This window comes from Anomalospiza imberbis, chromosome 7 (assembly GCF_031753505.1).
Source record: "Anomalospiza imberbis isolate Cuckoo-Finch-1a 21T00152 chromosome 7, ASM3175350v1, whole genome shotgun sequence".
NCBI classification, from domain to species: Eukaryota; Metazoa; Chordata; class Aves; order Passeriformes; family Viduidae; genus Anomalospiza; species Anomalospiza imberbis.
In genome coordinates, this window is record NC_089687.1 from 30,382,154 (window position 1) to 30,406,812 (window position 24,659).

Below are 24,659 nucleotides of genomic sequence, written 5' to 3' on the forward strand. Positions count from 1 at the left end.
TTTCTCCTCACCCATTCTAGATGCTTTTGAATTACACCAGAAACAATATATAAAACGTCTCCTGTAAGTATGTTGCACTCAAACATGAGCTTAAACTATGAGACGCCATTCATTGGAAGAATGTGCTAAAAAGGTTCACAGAAATATAAATACAGTTCCACAATTTTGGAAGTTTATATAGGCAGAGAGGAAGAAAAAGACAGCTGAGAGGGTGAGTTTTGCAGGCTCAGAAGGAAAAACTGTTCCTTGACAATTCACAGAAAACACAGCCCACAAGATCAGTAAAACGTCCCATCAGCACTTGTACAGATTCTCTCCATCCAAAGATCCAAAACAAATTTCAGCTAACCACAGCTCATAAGTAAAAAATTCCACCCAGCACTTCCAGTGTTGGTCTAAGTCCTGGCCATGGACACAAGTATTACAAGCTATTAATTAACAGGCTGATGGCAGGAAGCAAACCTCTCTCCCAACCCCAGAAAGGAGTAGCCAGGATAGTTATATCCCTTGCAGGCCAAAGGCAGTGATCAAAAAACCTACTCCTTCCAAAGAAATAAAATTATCCTGGCTGGAATCAAAGGAAACACATCCTAAAAATAGACCCTTTGTGAACAAAACTGTTGAAAATCATGAGAAGAAGTTCTGCACAGACTGGACCAGAATGTGTCCTACCCTCCACAAATGGAAAAGCCTCTTTAGTTCCTTGTGAGTTGAATCCAAGAAAAGGTAAGGCCTCGCCGGCCAGTTTTTATCTATTGGTGATAAAGAAGGCATCTTATTCTTCATTTCCAAGAAGTATTTTTGCATCTGTGATAAAATTGAAGCAAGATGTTTTATTAATGTTCAAATATCAGAGTTATTGAAGTGCACAAGGAAAAGCAGATGCTCTGTGATTAAAAAGCACAGTTACCAAACTGCAACTCTCAGCTCTCATAAACCAGAATATGGATTTTTAAAGCCAGGTATATTGAGAAAGGCAGATTTAGGTATCACAGAAGTGTGGCAAATACTTTGTACCATTCCTACACCTCCAAACATTATCACTCTACTTTGTTTACAATATCAGAATATTAATTTGTCACTTTTCCATGTGCTTGGACATTTCCTTACAAAGACTATCATAACACAACTGTGACATTTGACAGAAAATAAAAACTTAAAACACAGGAAGCGTACGTGCACTTTGTACAGATATATACATACAAGTCTCTGAAGGGTAAATTCATAAATTTTTCTTCCAGCATTCGCTCTGAAGAATTTTCTGTATTCTCTACGGACCTGGAAAGTTAAACAAACCCTCAAAATAAATATAAAGAATGGATTTGTTTGCACAGGTACTTTTTAAACAAGCTCTATGGTAGAAGACATAAAAACAAGCATACAAACATGCAAAGGATTCCCTGAAATAGGAACTTCAGCTGGTCACACTTATATTATGTGAAGCAGACCACAGACCACGATGTCTGAAAGATACCTTGACTGACCTGAGCGCAATTATTTGCAAACTTATCAAGGAATTTGAAATGCTTCCCTCCAAAAAGGCAAATTATTCAAATATTGTTGAATTCACAGCATGAATCTATTTTCAATAGGCTTTTGCATAAAGCTGGACTGGAAAAAGTGAGGCATCACCAGTGATGATACAATTTTCTTGTGTCTGAAGTGACACTTATTTGATGTTAATTACAGAGTTAACTGGTGAAATTTTCAGATTTTTCTCTTTTAAAATTCTTAATACACAGAGTTTGCTATAAAAAAAGGCTTTTTTGGTATTTTTTCAGAGCAGACTTTTGCATGAAAAATTCTTTTGACAAAAGCAGTCTTCATTCCAAAAGAAAAATAAGATTTTGGTGCTTGGTAAGAGCAGAGAATCAACACAAAGGTTGCTTAATGTCAGCAAGCTTGACGTTTGCTCCCAAAATTTATTTGAAATCCAATAAAATTTAAAAAAAAAAATCAAAAAACTGATCATCATAACAATTTTTGCAGGCAATATTAATTTTTAATACATACTTGGAAGTGCAAGTTTTAGAGTACTTGTTTTGCCTTTTGTATCTCTATCAGTGCTAATTAGCATAGATCAAAATTCAAAAAAGCAATTAGGGAGTGTCCACCTGATTTGCAGTTTTATGTGACACCCAGGCTCACCTCAAGTCAGCTGAAACATCTCCCAATTTTTTTGCTAACTCTGGCACAGCCTGCAACACACCTGTTATGGGTTTTGGGCAAAACCCAGGGAAAACATCGTGGCTTTGCATAATTTACCCCAGAGCAAAATTTAGTGGTTTTAGCTAACTCAGTATGTGTTGCTGGCTTCTCAGTAACCAGAATATAAAAGGAAACCCATAGCATAAAATCCCCTTCAACTCACAGAAAAAAATTTACCCTGGCACCCCCTTCTGCCTCATAGTAATTCATGCATTTTAAGATAAACCAGCATTTGGAAAGCAAGAATCTGTCACCATTTGTGGACAAAAACCACTCCACAGGTGAACAGATTTTGCTTAATTACACATTAAGATGCTTTGACAAAACTGGCAACATTCAGCTGTCGTCACTCCATGCAAAATCAGCACGTATTTTTTTCCTTCTCATTTTATAAGAAAAAAAAAATATTAGAGAGTTCTTATTCACTCATTTTCTGCAAGGCTTAGTGCTCTACAATTAGAGCACATCCTTTATTAATTATTCAGGGATGGTAATTAACACACTCAAAGCCACTCCAACCACAATCATTCCAAATCTCACCATCGACTCTCCTTAATGATCTTGCTTTATATTATTCTTTGCGAGCTGCAAGGTGTGCAAATTAATTTGGAGGAAAGGGACTAATAGACACCCATGCATCCTATTGGTGCTGCAGGGAAGCTGCAAAGCAAGCATTGAGAAATGCAAGCTGCTACAGAAAAGCCTAAATCTGGAAAGTACAACAAATGCTATTAAAATCTACTTGGCATAGAATGAAAAAACAAACAAACAAACAAACAAAAAACCCCCAAAAACTAAACAACAAAATCCTCAAAATTTAATGGTTTAATCTTCATCGTTTTTATCAACTTTAATTCTTCAGCCTCGCTTTTCATGGGTGAAAACACTTTGCCTTCAAACTACCAGTGGTAACAGTGATATATTGGAATGATAAACTACAGTCTTATTCAGAAAAATCTGTATATTTCAGGTGAGATGGAAATTGGAAATGTAGCTTACACTATTTAACAAACTCATTGAAAACCACAGACTGCAGAAATGTATTCCTGCTGTAATCTGCCTTAAATGTTTTGGAGTCATTAACTTGCATTTAAATGCCACTCTTTCATATAATATGGCCTCTGAGTTCTCAGGAGGGATAGATCCTTGGTTTAAAATCATAAAAACAGACCTACTTTGGCAGTAGTACCTAAAGTGTGATTCTGATCTGCAGAATGACTTCTTAAAATGGCTCCTTTGTATTCTCCAGCTCTGTTTTCTATGTAGATATTGTAATGGATTTTTTTTTAATACAAATGAACATGCATTATATATAATTATATGTTTTCTAACTATTTCATCACTGTCAGGATAAGTACAAGAACATGAGTGCTGAACGTTATCCTGCATTATTGAGTGAACTGTTCCTTTCAGACCCCTGTAGTCTACAATATTGCTATTAGCAGAAGTCACTCCCAGCCAAACCAAACAGATTCTGCTTTCCTCAGTTCTTCAGGACTGCATCTGTAAAACTGTTATGTAAATCATTTGGGCACAGACCTGAAACATCTGAAGATGCCATTTTCATAGTCTATTTACAGAGCAGAACTACATTTTTCCAGATTACAGATGTGCTTTCTTTTGCCAACCAGTCCTTGAAAGCAAGGGACTTGCTTAAAAGCCAACACTTTTGTGCATCTCAATTTTTCTAGGAATTCATGGCTGTCCCAAGCCACAGGTAGCTGTGTGCAATGCCAGGCCCTAGAAAGGTTGCTGGATGCAGCAGGACATGACCACTGGCTTTACACCCTGCCCTCCTCAGCACTGGGATCAGGGGTCTACTGTGAGCAGCAGTGAGAGTCAGACACTTCCACCCTACTTCCCATTCTAACAAGCAAAGGTCACAACAAGAAAATACATCCTTGTAATCTTTCCAGATAGGACCTTTGCCAAGGTAGGTCAGTTTTTAAAGTCAACAACTGTAACAGTCCCTTTAATCTGACTTTTGTCTTTCTGCGATTCCTGATATGACAAAAAAAACCCCAATGCCTCAATGTTGCTGTAAGTGAGGCAATTTCAGCTTAAGACTTTTTCAGCCAAGTCCATGACAAAAGTTAAACAATGTGTAAAAAAAAATATCCCTTCCAGTGAGCCCACACAACTGCTTGTTTATTAAGTGTTAGTAAGGTGTGCCACGCTTTATTGAGTTCATGTTGACAGATGAGAGTGTTGGAGAAAGTACCTTCAGTCCAAGCCAGTAAGCCCAAATGACTGCCACAGCATGCTTACGCCTAGCCTCCTCCTTCAAGCGTTTCAACTCCCTCCGAGCCTAAAAGGTTCAGAGAGTGAACAAGAGAGACAGCCCGATGCAGACAGCGCGAAACGCCGCTCCCACAACCAGGAGGGAAGGGATGGAGGAGCAGCGCTTGACCTTCCACGCCCAGTGTGCCGTGTGAGCTGGTGTGAAGCCACGGAGAAGCTCAAAAAAGCCTCCATTGCTGCTGACGTGGCATGCACAGGTGGGAATTTTGTTATTCAGCCCTGTTAATCACTGTCAGCCCTTCCTCCTCCTCTTCTGTGCACACCTCCCATAAGTTGATTCTAATGGGAAAGTTTTGCCTGCAGTTTCACGATCAAAATGATGCACATGAAAATCAAGACTTACTAAAATCTCACAATCTAGTCATTTCTTCCACTGTCAAGTGCTTGGGCAGGACAGAATCAGCTCTGAAACTACGTGTCATGATGACTTTCCGGCATTGTAATGAGGGCTTTTATTCTGGAGGTCATTTTTTATTGTGATTATGTATTAAAATAAATAAATAAAATTCTCCAGCCTGTTAAATGATGTCTGTCTGTGGAATTAAGGGGCAAAGCCGTGCATTCCTCATGTACAAGGAGATAGGCACCTTCCTACCTTTCATCAATCATTCCATTTTAGGAAAGCAATTTGAGGCATGTGTGGGCAACTCTAACAGAATGTCGCATTTTAGGAGATACCAGCACATTTCTTGTTCGGTTATCTGATGAAAACACTCAAGGAAGAGTTCCAGTAACACAGGCTCAGTCAGAGCGGCTCTAGCCCTGTATCTGCACTTGTCAAGCTCTAAGTTATCAGACCTGTGCAGCAGCAGTTCCAGCCTGTGCCACTAATGCTCTTCTGGTGCAGCTGGAAAGGCTAATGTGCAGTAGATGTAAACTCAGAAATTTTTTCACTCATCTGCTTGGCAGAAAAGCTCCTACTGCACAGCAGTGTAAAAGCAAGAGCTATGCAAAGCTAAGTATTTCTCTATCTTGTGAAAAGGAAGGAAACTGAGTACCCAAGACTCACTCTTGTTTTGTTTTTGCTTGTTTGTGGTTTTTTTTTTTTTTTTTGGTTTTTTTTTTTTTTTTTTTTTTTTTTTTGGTAAAGCAAGAGACTTCTGATGATAACTTTTAAAAATTTTTGTTCTAAATATTCCCCCAGGAAAAGATGAAAGATCACATCAATAAAAAGTTATCTCCCTTATCAGAGTCTGTAATTATTTTTCTAATATTAATTCAATTTAGATTATTATCTTTATATTCATATATATTATTATATTTATATTTAAGGAATAAGGAGACAAATTTTCACAAAATTCCTGCGAGCCAGTTGATAAGAATAACTATTAAACCATGTTAAAAACTAAATCTACTAAACATTTAAATGAGGAACTTTAACATGGTTAACACTATTGCATCCCCTGGATGTATCTTATAATTCAAAGAAATATCTTAAAACTATGAAAACAAATATCTCTTCTGCAGTACTGAGCAATACTTTGGTGAAAGGAACTCTAGTTCAAAACAAAAATTCTTGATGTATTGTGCTTAATCAAATGTAGAGGAAACTGTGTGCCTGTCAAATTATACCATTACCTAAATATCAAGCTAGAACTGAAAAGTTCCAAAGACTCCTTAGTATGAAGGAAATTCTGTACATATCTGTTTGCATTCCCAGGGCTGCCATTTTGCTAGAAATCTAATAGATTTATACCAAAATAGCAAAGGTCAAACACAGCATTATACTCCAGATGTAATTTGAGCACATTTCTCCATCCAGTTGGCAAGGTGTTCTAACATACCCACAACATAAATAACAACTGAAAAATGTTTTAAGTCTAATGCTTTTATGGTTTTCAACTAAATTAGGAATTTATTAATTGAAACCAATATAGTTTTGGCCTCTAGTGAACAGCATTTCAAATGTTCACATAACCCACAACTGGGGATTAGCAAGAATCTTTCAGTGGGACTTTGCTTCTGAAAACAAACAGCTGATGCTGAAATTCCTGGGATTTTTCTAGAGCTGTATGTTTAGAATCGCAAGCTAACATAATTTTCTGCTAAAAGATCAGCTCATAAAATTTTGCTTTACTTGTGGTTATTGAATTTTCTTTACTGGCTCAAATCATAGCCAGAGAATCAATTAAATCAATCATAACTAGAATTTAATGAAACTTAATAATATTGGTTTGAACTTGTAGATGAAGATTGTTCAGGGTACAGATTATAATATGTGGTGAAAAATCTCAATTGGATCACTAACACAGTGTCACTGAAAGCACTTGTTGGGGACATGGGGAGGAACACACCAAAAAAACCCCAATCTTCTTTCCCCCCACAAACCACGCTTTGCATATTTACATGTAGTTAAATGCATTTCCTAATTTGAGATTACTGTAGTACAGTCATTTTTAATCTAGTCTAATGGCTTGTTAGTGCAAATCTGTACTTGGTTGCCATGCAAAGTATTTCCTACTCTACAAAAAACTGGCATACACAATGCTATCAGATTTATTAGGTGTGGCATGAATGGAAATGGAAGGAATCGATGCTCATGCTGTATTATTTAAGAGTGAATTGTATTAGTCATTAATTCTCACTATGAAATAGTGATTAAATGCTGATATTCTTGAGTAATGAAGGGGGGGACATGTGATATGTGCATGAAGTACCTTATATCCAAGCCAGAAAGCCCAAATAACAGCAACAGCATGTTTATTTCTAGCCTCGTCTTTCAGTCGTCTCAGTTCCCTTCGTGCCTGTGATGCGTTTGAAAATGGGATATAGAAAAGCTTAGGAAAGAAAAGGTTACTGCAAGTTCCCATTGGTGCAAGAAAGAAAGCAAGTAACCAGTCACTACAAACAGCAAAAATGAAAGTGTGTCCCAGCTTCCCAGATTGCACCAGCTACGACATGTTAGCAGCAAAGAGAAACCAAAAAAAAAAAAAAAAAAAAAAACAGTGTAAGCAGTCAAAGTGGTTTAAGGCACTGACAGTATTCCCAGATAACTATCCTGAGGGACAGCCTTCATTCCATGTAGGGACACACAGCTGCACAATTTGTTGCCATTTTCTTACCTGGGTACCATGCCAATAAGCAGCAATTACTGTGGCAGCCTCATTACAACGCTTCAGATGCTTGAGCTCCCGAAGAAGTTTCCGAGCCTGTAAACAATTTAAAATGTTCTTTTTCATTAACTAAATTTGTATATTTTTGAAGTAGGGCACTGCAACTTGTAAATCTAGGCAAAACCAAGAAAACACTGCCTCCAAATCCCCAAGCAAATACATTCACAAATGCTGCCCAGCCTAAAATTTGCTGCTCTAGGGAGGATTCTGTGCTGCAATACTGTGACTGGCAGGTTAGGGGATCTTAGTTCAATGCTCAGTTTTCTCCCAGATTTGCTGCATTACCTGAGATATCTATATGTCTGTTTGCACAATGGCAACAATATTTTTTCTCCATACAGTAAATGTCTAATCCATTTAGAGTGCATTAAAGAATAAATCACAAGTAAATTGCCTGGCTTTAGGTCACACTAAAGGCTGCTGTCATACCAAGCTTTCATGCACAATGCTACTGCAAAAGAGCTTGTTCTCCAATGGCAAACAGAAAACCATAACTCGAGATGATGCTTTTAACCCAGTTTTCTTCAAATAATGCTCATGGGAAAAGACAGCACATCAATAGTTAGACTGAAAGGATATTTTTAACTCATTTAAACAAAATCATAAAGACAAAGTAAAAATCCAGAGAAACAGCAAAATCAAATCACGTTACTTTATTGCTGGCAAACTTTAAAGCCTTCTGGGCAGGAGAGACTATTTACACCAATAGCTACTAACTGCAGCCCCTTCCTTCCCTGTCTGACAGAAAGGGAACAGACTCCAGAACTAAACGCAGTTCTCTCTTCCCTAACTACAGGGGGAAGCCACCTTTAGCAGGGTAAAGAAAGGTTAATAAGAAAATAGAAGAGCCCAGGGCTGTTTTATTTGAAGATGGACAGCAGTAGTTCCTTTAAGCATCATGGCTGCTTTCATGTGAGCTGTTAGTCTCATTTTTACCGCCTATTAAAGCATCATTCCTTAAATATCTACCAGGATGCATGATTATCCCCTCACAAAGTACAAACCTCTCAGAGAAGAAGTGAAGTTGTGGCAAACTGAGGCAGTGTACAAGCCCACAGCAATAAACTACTTTCTTAACACAAGTACACTTTCACTCCTCTGCTTAGCAGACAGAAGATTTGAAGATTTAATCCAAGTAACAAATTGCCCAGGCAACCCAAACTCTTTATTTTAATCCTGCTTTCAATTTAATTCATTCTTTGAGAATCCTGTTAAGCATTAAATAACTGCCAACCACAGCTTCTTTCTTCCAAATCAGTCCAACTCTACAGTTTTCCTAAGGCCAGTGGCAGAGCCCCAGAGCATCCTTCTCTGGAGCTGGTGGCCTTCTCAGTTCCTTGGAAGAAGATGCTTCAAGGATAACCCAGTGGTTTAGTGTGGTCCCAGCATTCCTCTTGCACTGTTTGCAGGGATTTATAGCCCAGGCAGCACATGCAGATATCCTGAACTCATCACTTCTACAGCAAACACGAGTGTTTAACAAAGGCTGTGGCACAGCCACAAGCTCCCAGGAGAGGTGGTGTGACAGGCAGGAGGCTCAGTGCACTTGGAAAGTGTTTACTGACCTGCTCCTTACCTCTCCAAACAGAGACAGCTGCAGTAACAGGAAACTCACCTTCCACCCTCTGATGTACGACTGTACTGTGATAGCCGAACTCTTTATCTTCTGGTATTTTTTTTGTTGCTGTGTTGGAAATAAGTATGTGATGTTTAGAACAGAATATTATGTCTGTTAAACACTGCATAATAAACCTTTCATTACTAACATCTGACAATATGCTTGAACAGACAAGCACTAAATGTAAAAAGTGAACCGTTTCTGACTGTGCAGATCAGAGTGTAGATTCTGTGTTCAACTCGAGGGGAAACAAAGAACATCAACAATGCTGCATGGACAATGTCACTCTGTTTACAGAAACACTAAGTTCATGGCCAGCAGCACAATTGCACATTAAGTGCTAACAGTAAGAGCTTTATTTGTCTTTCCCACCAGAGTAGCACACAAACTGTCACACATACTCAGGTTTGTAGGCTAAGCTTTTTACCACCTTTTCATAAGAGATGTGCTGTTCCTATTACCCACAGTGCCTTTATTACGGCTGACGATAACTTAGAAAGAGGAAAAAAGCCAAAACCATGGATTCCTAACCGAGATGCTGGAGTACTATTTAAGTATGCCAGGTTGAACAATAAATTTCCTGGGCAGCTGAGCATTTTCCTTCTAAAAGGCTCAGTTCTCCAGTAGCCCAGCATTTAGTATAATACTCAACTGACAGACCTTGCAACAGGGCTTTTAGACTTGGCATTCAGCCCACTCAGTGACAGTGAAAATCTCCGTGAGCAAGCTGGAGAGGGTCCCCTCTGGGCCACCCTCATGCCACAGCTGCTGTCTGTCATGCCCTGCAAGGCAACAGACAGACAAGTGCCTACAGATCCTTGAGTCAAGCCTCCAGCATAAGGAGTTACTCAAAAAATTTTTATTCATTCCAGGGATTTCCTGTGAAACCTTCCAAAGCACAGTGCCTACCGGTCACATTGGGTTAGGAGAATGGTGTCTTCCATCCACGTGAAGAGGCTGAGGAAACTTTATTTTATTGGTCTCCATCATGACCATTAAAACAACTGCTGCCATGTTTCACCAGTGACCCAATAAAGGCTTACAGTTAAGAAATCAGCAGTTCTTGGTTGTGTATTTGTTTTCATTTCTTTATATTTAAAGCTGTACCGATCTAGCTGCAGTAAGTTCACTTTAAATTCATTAAGATTGCGTGAGATCATAATGGAGCCATAAGGGCACAATGCAACTCTGTAATGATGCTGTTTGTAGGAACGGGGCCTTTCAGTCACACAAAATCAGAGAGAAGAGCTTTTACAGTCAAGAAGTATGCTTCAGTCATACTTTTTCCAAATGATCTATACTTCCCTCTAATTACCCAAGAGAAGTGAACCAAACCCGGATGGCTTTCAAGAGGACAAACAGAAGTGCTTATCAGCTGAAAACCAGGGATTTGTCAACTCTGTCACTTGCAGTTTAAGAAGACTTTCTTTCTGTATTTTATCAAGGTTTCTGACATGCTTGTGCTATTCTCTAGCAATAACAAAACATAGCTGAGAAGTTCAAGAGTGGTTTTAAAAACAAATAAATCTTTTTTATCACGTAAGTCAGTATTATTTACTAACTGCCAAGAAGACACGAAAGAGTGGAGTAACAGTGTGGATCAGTTTGTGGCACAGAACACTCAGTCCACACATAGAACTGAAACTGCTTTGGGATGAACTCTATCAAAAATGATACCAAATTACAAGTCTTAGGAGTTACAATTAAAATAAACCCCTACAGGCAGCATTTTTGAGCCTAAGGCAAATGTTCCAAATAAGGCAAAACCACAAAAAGGCTTAGGAATGACTGAATTCCACAGAACTGCGCATGTATATTACTGAACATTTTTTACACATTAACCATGTTTTGAGAGCGCTGTAAGTGTTGGGCAGCACAGTATTTTAGCAGAATGAAAAAGACTCTTCCCAGCTGTGCCACAGAATCCTGCTCTCCCAGAGTGAAAGGACTCTGGTGAGCTTTTTAATTTTTTCAAAACGAGCACAGTGTAAGCACTTAACAGTAGCCTATACAAACTAAGTTTTCTTTATTCTCACTTTTGGTACATAAGTAGTAACATAAAATTGAATTCTTTCAACAGCTCTCTGTACATATTGAGGAAAAATATCCTAGGAAGGTTATATGTAGTAAACAATGAAGAGAACCCCCCATGTAGTAAGGATGGTATCTTACTGAGTATCTCCTGTACCAGGAAGCGATCACAATCTGGCATTTTTTCATTAACAAGAAGCGAGTACGGCACTTCCAACCTCTGTAAATCTTCCCAATTAGAGTAGCCAAGTCCTCCAGACGCTGCTTTCTCAGGTCTTCTAGTTTGAAGAGCTGGGTGTGGGGGTTTTCAGGGTTTTGTTCGACATTGGAAGAAAAACAGCAGGAGAGAAGAGACAAGGAAAAAAAACCATAAGCACAGCTCTTGTAAGAGAAATCTCCTCTTTACTCAAGTCCCCCCTCAGTCACTCATTGTTTTATTCATCTCCAGAGCTACAGACAGGTACACCAACAAGATTTGTGGCAGATACCATGGCACAAGTCAGTGCTCAAAAATTATATTAAATTAAGGCTGACAGCTATTGTAGAATCTTGATTCACATTGATTTTAATGGGCCTAACATTAAAAATCACTTTTTTTATGCTCTGGTCATAGAATATATCAAAGAACTGCAAGTAGAAAAATCTGTAGGAACCAGGTGGTGAATGATGCTATCCTGATGAGAGAGGGCTTGATTTTGCAGAAGGCATTTTTCACTTACTGTTCTTGGGTTGCGGATGAATATCTTTGATCTACCGAATGAAAATTCCTCTTCAGGGATTCCCAATTCATTAAACAGCACCTCTACTCCAGCCCTAAGAAGGAGTAAATGAGCTTAACAAACATGAACCCCAGCTCTAAAACATCTTAGTTTACAAATTCACAGCTTAATTTATGGAAGGTATATGAAAGCATATTTTAAACAGTGCTTGACATAAGAAGATTGAAAACCTAAGTCATTTACTCAGTGGTTTATTCCACTAAAGGCAAGAGTAATCACTGTAAAGATTCAGAATAATTTGATGAAAAAAAAGAATTTACAGTATCAGCAATGGCCTATTTTTTTCCTCTTACATCTATAATTATTTTACTTAAAAACAGAAGGAAGGAAAAAGGAAGGGCTCACACTAATGTCAGAATGTGAAACAAAGAATGATGAGTTTGACAAATGCCAGCATTCCATTCTCATCAAATGCATTTTATGAACACTAAAAGAAAAAAGGGAAGTGGAACTGTGCAGATCTTTGTGATGATTATTGCAATGCTATTGTTACCAATACTGCACTGCCACCATTCTCTTGATAACCTAAAGACTTATACTGTAGCTAAAAAATGTTAATCAATTCTGAAAGATCTTTAAATCTTGCTTTCATGTAAAAGAAATAATAGAAGCTTATTTGCCCATCCCAGACATTATTTGCAAAAATACATGTGAATACTCTTCAATTTAAGTGTATATATTTACTATAGTTGATTTGCAAGAGGCATTAGCTGATAATTGTTCCCCAGTCATTATGTAAAGTTATTCCTGAAAGGGCAGAGGAAAACTGTATGGCTGTCTTCAACAAAATGAGTGTCCTTACACTTTGAAAGTTGGCCATTGAAGATAAGTGCCCTCCTGTTCATTGCAGACCTCCCAGTTATTTTGAATCTACTGTAGTATCCCTCTCTTACACCCTTTCATTCAGTCCCAAATCAGTAAGGCCTGCACTGTGTTCCCTTTGCAACATATGCACAACAGCTAAAAGCTCAGGACACGTGGAAGATGGGAATTTCACTCAGGACAGGTAGCAATATTGCTGTTTGCCTACCTGGCTGGCCCTCTCCAGTGGGGCCAGGTCTGCTTGCAGAGCATTTTGTACCTCTCCAGGCAGGGCTCGTAGGGCTGCCGGAAGGCGTAGCCCGCCCTCCGGACCCGCACGTTCTCCAGCAGCCCCAGGTACCGGATCTGGTGGCACACCAGGGCTTCATTGAAAATGTTTGCAGCCTTTTTGTCATTGGGCTTGATGCACCTGCACAGGAAAACCAAAAGGGATGTCTCTTTGCACTGTACATGCCAACAGCTATGATGGTGCGTTTAAACCACATATTTCAATAGTTTATCCTTGGACATCAGGATTTTTTTGTTTGTTTTTTATAACCTCATCAAACTGACCAAATCTTTGGCACTGGGGAATTTACCTGATGTAGTTTGGATTTTTTGTCTGGAGATTTTTCATCAGGGTAGCAACTGAAGCCTTGAACTGTGAACCTGCTGTTGGTGGTCTCTTCAGATTGATCTTAGCAGGGTTTCCTTCTGGGAACAATGCTTTGATAAGGGAGTGGTTGGCCTTCCACATGGCCTGGGAGAGGTCACGGTACAGAAGATCATTATTTTTGTCAACAAATCCTTCCACCTGGTACATAACCTGAACAACAGAGAGGAGAACTCATCAGTGCAGGTTTTGAAATACAACATAGAGCAGTTCAAAATTGACCCAAGAAATTGATTTCTCTTTCTTATACACTGTCCAAAAGAAACTGAAGATATTTCAGCTTTTCATTTTAAATCTGACATTTGGATGGCTTTTTGTTGGATAAAATGTCTGTGAACATGCTACCTGGGAAAGATGCATTTTCTCATATTGCCAACCGTTCCCCTGTGTCTATCAATTCTGGTTTCTGAAGTGGAAGAAACCCTTTTTCCATGATAACTCTGACATACCACCACCTGCCATGACTCCAAAACAATCTATATTTTTTTCTTTCTGATGAGGTTTTTCTCCCTGTCTTTTGAACCAAAACAACAAAAATACCCTTTCCTTTCAAAGTACTAATGCTTACATTATTTGCCTAACTAAAACAAGATATGGAATATCACCTCTTGCTATCACAGTGCAAGCAGCACACTGTGCAGCCCCCAGGGGACTGTTATTTTAAAGGACTTTTACCAGGAAAGCAGTCCAATAACAACAAGCATGAGTACAAAGCTCTGACCTGCAGCTGGGTACCCAGAAGGCAGCCAGAGGAACTTCATGCAGACCTCAGATTGCTACTGGCTTCTTTAATTTTTGAGGGTAGGAAACACATTTGATTAATTGAGACAAGTCATTTGGCTGGTAATACAGATTCTTCTTCAGACCCATGATTTCTCAGTTCTGCATGGGTATGTACTAAGTACACAGAACTCTGAAAGAAAATAGTACTGGCATGTATTTTACAGAACAGCAAGTTACTGGGAACTCAGTAGGCAGCATTTTACTTTGGAGAACACGTTTCTGGTTCTGACAGGTGCAGTAAATGCCACTACTGAAAAAAAAATGTTCACATGAAATTACTTATATTTCTTACAAGGAGGGTCAAACTTTTGTTGACCAGTGACAAGATCAAAATGTTCTCAGCTGAGGATGGAAAAACAACATTCCTCCCAGAATAGGAGGAATTCACTCTGCTGGGTAAGTGAATGCCTGTAACAATCAAAGACCCTCACTGCCTGCTAAGACACAATCTGTGCACAGTCCTTCTCACAGTACTGGGGTATTTTCAATTCACTTAGATTTTTGACAACCAAAGAAATACCTAGGTATTAACCCCTGATAGATTATATGCAGTTACAAACTCTTCTTGGCAACTAATGTGAATGAAAGTCTGAAAGTCTGATATTTCCAGGACTATTTTGAATGAAAAAATTGAGCCATTCAAAATTTTAAGACTGAGAAAATTTCAAAAAGCATTAAGCAGTCCAACGGAAATTAAATACTTTCCATATATTCTTTACTGTGTGACATTATCACTTCAGCAGATTCAGACAAGAGGTATAATCTCAACCCTACATTTATGTTCAATTTTTAAAAAATAGATTGTCTTCAGTCTACAAATTTAATTATTTTGATTTTCATTAATAAAAAGTCATTGTGGATTACATGCTGAAAGCTGTCAGACTTGTACTTATTCATACTGCTTATGTTGAAAAATGCAAATACAAACATTTGCAAAATGCAAATGTTTGCAAGCCCTCTGTATAGCTTTCTCTTCCATCTGTTTAAACACAGAGTATCAAACTCAGTTCCTTCAAGTACAAAAACTGCATTTTCTCTACAATGTGACTAAGAGCTGCAGCTAGTTCAGTGACAAAGAGCATGTTTTCCAAAATACGTTGCCAACTAAAGCACGTGAATTTTTGTCATTGTGAGCAATGATTTATTTCCAGAGACCTAATGCAGCACCAAAGCACATGGGGCAGCTTTCTCCTTTGATGAAAGGAGAACTGCTTTGATTTCAGCCACAGCAGCAGGACTCTGTACAAGGCATGTAGTGACAGGACAAGGGGTAGGGGCTTCACACTGACAGAGGGCAGGTTTAGGTTAGCTCGCAGGAAGAAATGCATCCCTGTCAGGGTGGCAAGGCTCTGGCACAAGTTGCCCACAGAAGCTGTGGCTGCTCCATCCCTGAAAGTGTTCAAGGCCAGTCTGTATGGACCTCTAGTGAAAGGTGTGCCTGCCCATAGCAGGGTTTGGAACTAGGTGATATTTAAGATCCCTTTCAACCAAAACCATTCCAAGCTCTCTTAAAGCTTTCCAGCTCAAATCACAGATTCTAGGTTTAAGGCAGAAAATATTAAGACAGGTCTGGATTTTTCCATCAGCTACACCAGCCCACCAGACACCACGTGCTCCCTTCAGCAGGTACCTTGCCAGCATAATGCTGAATCCTGAAGCAGCTGTGAGGCAGGGAGGTGTCGTTGAGGAACCGGGAGCACTTGCTCATCCTGCTCTCAAAATGCTGGTGAGTGGCACAGACCTGGTTCAGTTTTTCTAGAAAGGTGTCATCGGTAACAGTTCCTGGTCTCAGGCATTCTTCATCCAGCATGGCCAGGATTCCAGTTTGGTTCTGAAGTTTCAAAACAAGAGCTTTAGTACTTGTTTCCATCACAGCACAAAAAGGAGATAATTCACCTTTTCAACTTCTGCTACCCAGGCATTCTTTGAGCCATCTCAAAGTTTGGCTCTTTTTACCTCATTACCATTTCCAACTGATTTTTAGCACTTGTATTTTTAAAAGACTTTCTATGAAATCTGAATCCCGAAATTCACGTTGAAACTTTGTGTCATTTACTCAACTAGCAACTCCAACTCAACTGAAAGTATACAGTTTATGGTAAAACCATCATGTGTTTTATGTTAAAGGTTAAAAACTGTTCTGTTTGTTAAGGAATTGTATCTTTCTTGTATTGGAAGTCTTCTCAGTATATACAAGTACTTTGAGTACTGCAAACACTCATTAACGTGTAATTGAGTTTTCTAGTTTGCATATGAAAAGAAATGTTAATTACAATGCAATATGTGATATCTGCTATTGGAAACAGCCCTTAATGTAAACATTTAAGAGCTGTTTCATTTGTTTTGTTGGTTTTTTGGGCTTTTTTTTTTTTTGTGTAGGTACTGCTGAATATTTCTACAAAAGTAATATAGCTATTAAAAACCTCTTTTTAGTAAAATTAACTTCTACTACACAAAGTAAGATGAATAATACAACAAACGGCATGTTTCACAAAATTTAGTGCATGAGGATGCACACAGATGTTACAGCTAAATTAAATCTGTGCATTAAAAATTATCCAAATTGATTCTTGAATACAACTTACATTTTCTATTAGGTCACAAATGATAGCATTGTTGAAGTATTCGATATGAGTCCATTCAATCCCCTATAAGAAAATACAAATAAATGTATGAACAGGAAAACAACGGAGGGAGATTTTCCTCGAAGCAATTAAAATTATATTCCTGTTAACCATGGGACTGCATTCAAATTTAATTCCTCATGCTTACCAACAATTCATTTATTAAGGAAAAAAAAATGCAATCATCTACTACTAACAATATTTGTGCAAAATGAGTGTCCTTGAGTGGCTGCCAAAGTCACTCTCCATTCCTTTCCCCCACCCATGTCAGCTTCCCATGCACTCCCTGGCACCAGGCCAGGCTCCTCCCGTGCTGCCCACGCTCCCACTGGCCAGAAGGAAATCAGCCCATGTCCCTGCAAGCTCCTGAGATCAAAATTTCTAAGTTCTTCGTTGTTGGATTTTTTTTTTTTAATGGGAGGAAGAAAGAAGGCTAAATTTAGATAAGACCATCTGAAAAATCCAGAGTATGACAGTTGTTCAGATGTTCTTAGTATCTCAATTCTTTTTCGAATATTAGTGATTAAATTTCCAGAATGAGATGCCAATGCATCATGAGGTAGCACTGGTAGTGCAAAGGACTGAAAGAAGGAAAATATTAATTTAATTCTTAATTTGCACTCTGTAGTATTTCTTACAGTTTACTTTTCTCAGAACATTTGAAATACCATTCAAGAACCAAATTGCAGTAATGATGGTTCACCACTGAATGCAAAATTTAAAAGAGATGCCGAAATTTCATGTTATCATCAGGATTGTAAGGCAGGAACTTTATGTAATTTTTAAAAATGTTTATACAGCAAAATGGTATTATCCAGTTTGAGTATAGACAGTCTGTGCCAGTTTTTACAGCCGGGAGCTGGTATTTTGTCTGAGCTCTGCGTATCATGTGGAGCACTGCTAAAACCTATGAAAACTTTAGCTTGATGTTCACTCACAGAATAACTTCAAACACCAGAGGCTGAGCTCCACAGGACATCTTAAATTTATCCATAAAGCTCACATGGTTCCCTTCAATACATACCTGAAAGGACACTAGAACCAAACTCTATTTGCAGTTTCTTTCACGTTGCATGCTATTATTGTAGCTACCCAATTGAAGGACTGGCTGTAGCTGGTTTTGGGTGCATCCCAGATATTGCTGTATAATCCAAAACACAGGCTGCAGGGTAATGGTACTTAGGCCAGAAAGGGATATTAGTGCTCTAATGAATCAATTAGCCCTTGCTCAGAACTGCCAGTCGGTTGCCAATGAATGAATCAGAGCTGGGTCTGGTTTTACCTGGAGAACTTATAATGTGAAAAAAATGTCAAACCAACATTTTTTGCTTAATGTGACTACCACGCAGCCCCACACAAACATGTTCCATGTCAGCCCTGTGGTCAGAAAGTGCCTCTGTTGCCTGAAAAATGGTTCCAGCCTGCCTGCCTGTGTGTCTTTACAGGGACAATGGGAGGAGGGTAAGGAAAGATCCATTCGAGTATTACCTCTCGGATGTATTCCTCCTGCTCTTCTTTGAGGGTAAGTTCAATGAAGATCTGCTGCAACTTCTCATTACAGTAGTTGATAATGAATTGCTCAAAGCTGTTGTCCTGTCAGATGAAACATGTTTGAGTTTGCTTTGTGTAAACAGCCTGGAACCCAGCTGGAGTGAGTTACTGCAGCAGCTGAAGGTCAACAAGCCGCTGTATTAACTACTCCCTCCAGTTTTGTGAGGTGATGGTTGGAGTAATATTTGATTGAGATCACGATTAGTTCAGAAATTTTAGACCTACTCCTTCCCTGAGGCTTTGTCCGTTGGGAGGGACAAAAATCTTTGTAGGTTTTTTCATGATGCCTCCACACTGATTCCTTTTAACAAGTCATAAGGACACCTGTGGTGTCAGGGAATAAACAACCAAAGTTTTGCCTGTACTAACGTGTCCCCATATGTAAAATGTAGACTCCTGCAGGGTCTGATAAATAAAATCATGACAGTAGCATTAGCTCTTTTCCACTCAGCAGCCAATAAAGCATCCTATTTCCCTACAGAACAAGGCTCAAGCTGCTATTCCAGTTGCAGCTGAGCCTGGGTTAAGAGATTATTGGCTCCAGAGGTCAACCCACCTCCTCCCTGCCCATAAACTGTCCCTTGAAATGGTGGGAAACAAAAGAGCTTCATTGACTAAAATTCCTCTAGCAGGCTAATTCATCTAAAACTGGGTTAGGGAGCAAGCAGATGCGTGACCCTTTGCAGAAGGGACCAGGGAGTGGAGCAGACCCCAGCAGGAGGGGTGGGCACAGGAAGGAGTCAGTGTCACAGGCTGTGACATGACACTCTGCCTTTTCAATCTCCCAAATCATCTCCCATACAATACCTGTGAAGCTTAAATTATGCTGATAGAATTTTTATCACTGAAGGCTAGTGCAATCATTTGAATGTTTGAATTAAGGATCTGGTTGCTAAATAAGATTAAGAACACACAAGCAGATTAGAAAATATTTAGGTAGCACAGATTACTTTTATCATTTTAGTTTTAAATGAAGCAAAATCATAGCTGATCACCAAAATTCCTCAGCCACAAATGCTGCCCCTCTCACCAACTGCAATTATCACTCAGAGATTGCAAAACTTGCATAGCTCTAGATGAGAGAGTTAAAAGTGGGCATGCAGCAAAATCAGCACTGCAAACAAGACATACTTACTGCATTCTGTAGAAAAAGAAATTACATAAACTGCAGTCAGTACTTATTCTACTTCCATAACAATACAGAACATATCTATTAGCATTTACTTAGCATACCAAGTAGATCAATCTTTGTATCACTGAAAATGCAAAGTACTACATAAATGTTATGTATTACATCTTTGTAGGTGAGTCTATCTTTAGGCACTGTCTAAATATTACCAAATAAACCAAGACGTTGAGACACATCAGAGCCTAACACAGAACAGCATTCTTGCATTGCCCTGTCTCTAAATCACCAGGTAATGTTTGCCTCTAAAAGCCATATTTATAACCTTGGGCAGACAAATCTCTGCAACAGAAGAGGAGAATGTGGAAGGAAATAGAGAATACTGGAGGAAGAATGAGTATAAGTTTACTTGACACATTCAGATAAGGCCATCATTTCAGATATGTTGAGTCTGAAGTAAAAGGACCCCAACTGCCACATCACCCAGACAAAGAGAAAGGGCAAAACACACTCTGCATCCTCCTGCCACCACATGCCACCCAACTCAGAGAGACTGATTCTCAAAAAGACCAGGTTATTCCGATTAAAAGGGCTGCAGGACTATTCACTCACAAATTATACAGGCTTCGTCATCAACAGAGGATGGAAACTGAACAGAAAATCCAGCTAAACCATCTAACTGAAAGGTCATTAACAATACAGTAAAGTAATTGCTAGATGTTTTCCTGATTTGCTGCATATCTGTGATATTTATGGCTTGGGAAAAAAAAAAAGCAAACCAAAATCCACAGAGTTCTCCACAAATCGCTCACTTTGAGCTATGAAATTCTATTTGACATTGCCAAGCCACTGAAAATTCCTATTCCAGGAAAAAAAGTTATTGAAGAGCAGCAGCAATGCTGTTCTTTATTAATAATACAGAGCAAAAGGCTAAAACAGTTAATTATGGCAAAGAAAATGGGGAAAAATGTATGAAATTACTGAAATTCTCAAAATACTTAACTCTGAGCAGACCAGAAGACATTTGGTAAATGAAATACACTTCAGAAAAGTTTTTAAAAAACCGTGCCCAAAAAAAACCAATTAGAGTGTTTATCTCTAAGAATATTCAATTAGAATTTCTCAATTCTAAGAAAGGCAACAGAGGTCATGCATTTATTCCCCCTTAATGAATACCTCTGATTTTAATTATGTGAGGGCTCCACAAAGCATATACAAACATTCACAGATTAGTTGTCCCACCCAATATTTTAATGAAGGTCTTATAGAAATGAATACAACAGAATTAGAAGGGATCCTGAAGGACTTTTAACTTTTTTTTTTTTAGAAGGCAGTAGAGCATAACCCACATCAGTGACAGCACCATCACTAACCCCATTCAGGAGACAGGGGCTGGAGGGACCCAGCCATCAGAGACTACTTGCTCCTTATGCTGGCCACTTGTATTAAGTGACAGAAAGGGGTTTGACCAACACAAAAGCAGTGCTGTCCGACCCAAAATTTGAGGAAGAGCTATGAAATAGTCTTAGGAAATTTCAAAGGGGGGGAAAAAAACATAAGACCATATCTTCTCAAGGTGTCAGCTTCTCTTCCAGGCTGTAATTCTGATACTTTTAATGTCAAGGCCATGACTTCAATCCCTGTATTTTAATAGCAGCTTTCTAACTATGCCTTTGAAAGCACTGTGGAATACAAAAGAAAACCTTCAGGGAATGTAAAACCACACAGTCTCTCAAATTAAATAAAGGTGCTGGGAAAACAGAATGTCACCTGAGATAAGCTTAAAGTCATGTTGAATTTATAGATACAGCTCAACCAACCACCCTTGGTTTATCCTCTGAATCTTTTATCAGATGCAACACTAAATTTAGAGGACTAGAAAAATTCACAGAGAAAAATCAAAGCCTACTTTACCATGGTTCTCACTTCACAAATAATGGTGTCTTACTCATACAGCTTCATTCTTTATCAACCTTCATGGTTGGTATTTAATGAATAGCAAGTTTTGAACTCTAAAAAAATTCTTATCCATGCAAAAATAAAGTGATTATATAAACTAGCTATAAAGTTCTATCTGTGACCCACAGTTATTACATATAGATGCCTGAAGGTCCTACAGAAAATATTATTTCGTCCTTAATATTTTACCTAACTTCTTCTTCAAAAGATTCCACTTGTGTGTTGTGGAATCATCTGAAAAAAACATTTATGGTTTGTTGCTCACTTTATAGATTTTTATACCAGTAAAATACCAGTGTGAAACAGATAAAAATATTTCTGTCAAAAAAAAAAAAAAGGCTAAAAATCTCTTACTGGTCTCAGGCAGAAAGATCTCCATTAGATTTATGAACAGAAAATATCTAAACCAGGGCGTTTTCCTATCAACATTAGATACTTTCTAAACTTCTCTCCCCACACAGAATTAAAATTCACTTTGAGTACCCAGTTTCCAACAATTTCCAAAGATAAGGCAACTAAGATACCTGCTTAAAACTGAAAACTGTGTACCTTTCCATTAGGCACGAATAAATTCTTAATTTCCACCTGCCTAATAAAGTCTAACTAAGTGTTGTGTTTTTTGTGTCCTCCCCACTGTTTTCCCCAAATTAAGTAGATGATGTGGATCCAAACCTACAGACTCAGGTACATCACATCTCAGTGTCACACCTTTGTAGGTGTTTCTCAAGGTCTTCTCTTCCTCCTTAATCTTTCATCACACCAATCTTGTTCAGAGGCAATTCAAAAATGTACATGTTGCTCAGTCTGCAACCACACTGACAAAAAGGAGTCCAGCAACATTTTTGCAAATACATTATGTAAACACATACAGCTAAAATAATACACGAGATGTATTTAAAGGAAAAACACCTTTTAAAAGAAAACCCTAAACATTTCAAGTCATGAGACTCTTGAAATCAACAGGACTGATGTCATTAAAATGAACTTTCACATCAATATGAGAAGGGAAAAAGACATACAGAGACTGATACTTCCGATCTATCACAAATAGCCCCAGAAAACAAGTTGTATTTTTTTTTTTTTTAATATCAACACAGCTCCAGGCATCAGAAGTCTCTGACTGCCTCCTAATGTAAGCAGGTGACCCCAAGTAGTTTCATCAGGCCCCTAGAGAAAAAGCCAGATGGCAAAAGTAATGATGATAGAAGACCAACATACTCACTTCTCTGAGATGATTGGTGGAATGAAGAGTGAAACCAACCAGCAAATTCAATTTATATGCTGCTGTGGTGTCTGGGGATAGGGGGTTTTATGTATGACCACACAAGCATACGAGTTTATGAGATGAAACTAAGGAATATAAAATCAGCAAAATGGGAAAATTGCATTTAAAGAAAATGAAAAAAGATACTATTTAATCTCAGAAAGCAATGACCCAGTTATAACATGACTCGGTTGTAACAATTTTTCAAAATTTTTTGCAAATTTAGTAAAGGTATGTTGTCAATATTTATCCCTTTCTTTTCTGTTTACATACACAAACATTTGAGCAATCAAGCTTATTTCTTGTAAACTAGACTGCACTGGGCTTTTGTGTAAATATCTGTATGTGCAAAGAACCAGAGAGGCACATCTTTTAGTGATAAATAAAATATAAAAATAATAAATATAAATATATATTATATATTTATATAAATATAAACAATAATATAAAAATATAATAAAATAAACTATACACAATCAAGCCACGTTTCAGTGTACCTCCTGGAAGCAAGAAAGATCTGTGCAAAGCCTGGGGGATTATCCATCTACCATATTTGTGTAGCTCAACCAACTTCAGCCCTTTTTGTGTGTCAGGCAGAGAACCAGGCACCCTGAAATCCATCTTTCTCCCAGCTGTGCTGTCCAGGCACACAGGTCTGAACCAAATTTGGACTTAAAAAGCCAAGAATCTGCAGTGAATCCAGTGCAGGTGTGATTCATGGGAAAACCCGGCTACCATCACTTCAACAAACCCAACCTGATAAATTACAGTTGTGGAACAACAGGAATTACAACCAGGCAAGAATCTACTGTATTATCAGAACCACTCCTCTACTAAGACAGAAATAGCTGCTGTAGGGCAAAATATTATTCTCACAACCTGAAGCAGAACATTTGTGTATTTTTGCTCCAGCATTTCAAGTATTTCCTCTGCTGCAAACAGCCAGCCAATGGGATTTACTTCATAAAATTGCGTGTTGCAAAATAGACCTCTCTAAATACTTACATTGTAATACAATTAATTAAATGGTGGTTAGCTTCCTGGGATGCATCTCTGCTTTGAGCATCCCATCACGTAAGGAAATTATGGCTTTGACAGTATTTTAAACACTCCCTGGCACTTAGGAGTCCAACCAAGGGTTCCTCTTCTCTCACAGAACACTTGCCAGCAGAGGTAGTTGATCAATTATAGATTAAAAATTCAGTTCTCCTCTTTCCCACTAGACTGGGGTTTGCCAGAAGAAACAGAGGGGCTGGGTACACATATTTTGGCACTGCTGCGTGCCAGTATATGATAAACTTCTGGGCACCAGCAAAGTGTTGAACAATTTCAAAAAGGAAATCTGTTGCAAGCTAGACAGCCTGGAAAAAGCAGCTGGAAATTATGGTCTGGAGATTAGGGCAACTAACAAAACATATCCATGGATGAGTTAAAGCCAAAGTCAAGCCATGAAGAAAGGGTTCCAAGATTCTTAAAAAAAAAAAAAAAAGATGATCCTGATAAGTCAACTTCCTCCTTAGAATTTTTTTTTTTTTTGTCTAATATGTCATCCTGCTAGCAAACAACTAGACCCTTCTACTGTAAAATAATCCTTCAGGGAATGGGGGGAAGACCCTGATCCAGGAGCAATCTCCGAGAGCTCAGGATGCTCTGAAACTGTAACACCCTTCATGTAATCAACAGGATAGAAAGAGGCAAAGCAAGCAGGCAGCAACTGGGCCAAGCTGTTGTACAGGTTTATGGTGAAGGTGAAAATAGCTCCCCTATTTTTTCATGTCTTAAACACCTCAGAAAGACATTTTCAATGATTACTGCTCCTTATTTGGCT

The 24,659-nt window shown here is 38.5% G+C and overlaps 1 protein-coding gene across 7 annotated transcripts in view; it reads right to left on the reverse strand.

The window, feature by feature from the left end:
- Window positions 1–24,659, reverse strand: part of MYO1B (myosin IB) — a 109,972-nt gene that overhangs the window by 11,116 nt on the left and 74,197 nt on the right. For 4 of the 7 annotated variants that reach the window (XM_068196336.1, XM_068196334.1, XM_068196335.1 and 1 more), the window contains exons 14-26: window positions 18,420–18,524; window positions 16,893–16,955; window positions 15,938–16,138; window positions 13,451–13,677; window positions 13,081–13,281; window positions 11,991–12,084; window positions 11,413–11,562; window positions 9,238–9,306; window positions 7,572–7,658; window positions 7,167–7,253; window positions 4,430–4,516; window positions 1,204–1,278; window positions 673–807 (exon numbers count right to left, since the gene is read on the reverse strand). In XM_068196336.1, the coding sequence (XP_068052437.1) occupies window positions 673–807; window positions 1,204–1,278; window positions 4,430–4,516; window positions 7,167–7,253; window positions 7,572–7,658; window positions 9,238–9,306; window positions 11,413–11,562; window positions 11,991–12,084; window positions 13,081–13,281; window positions 13,451–13,677; window positions 15,938–16,138; window positions 16,893–16,955; window positions 18,420–18,524 (1,581 nt within the window). The remainder of the gene's footprint in view (window positions 1–672; window positions 808–1,203; window positions 1,279–4,429; window positions 4,517–7,166; window positions 7,254–7,571; window positions 7,659–9,237; window positions 9,307–11,412; window positions 11,563–11,990; window positions 12,085–13,080; window positions 13,282–13,450; window positions 13,678–15,937; window positions 16,139–16,892; window positions 16,956–18,419; window positions 18,525–24,659) is intronic. The other 3 variants (XM_068196338.1, XM_068196339.1, XM_068196340.1) reach the window with 3 other exon arrangements.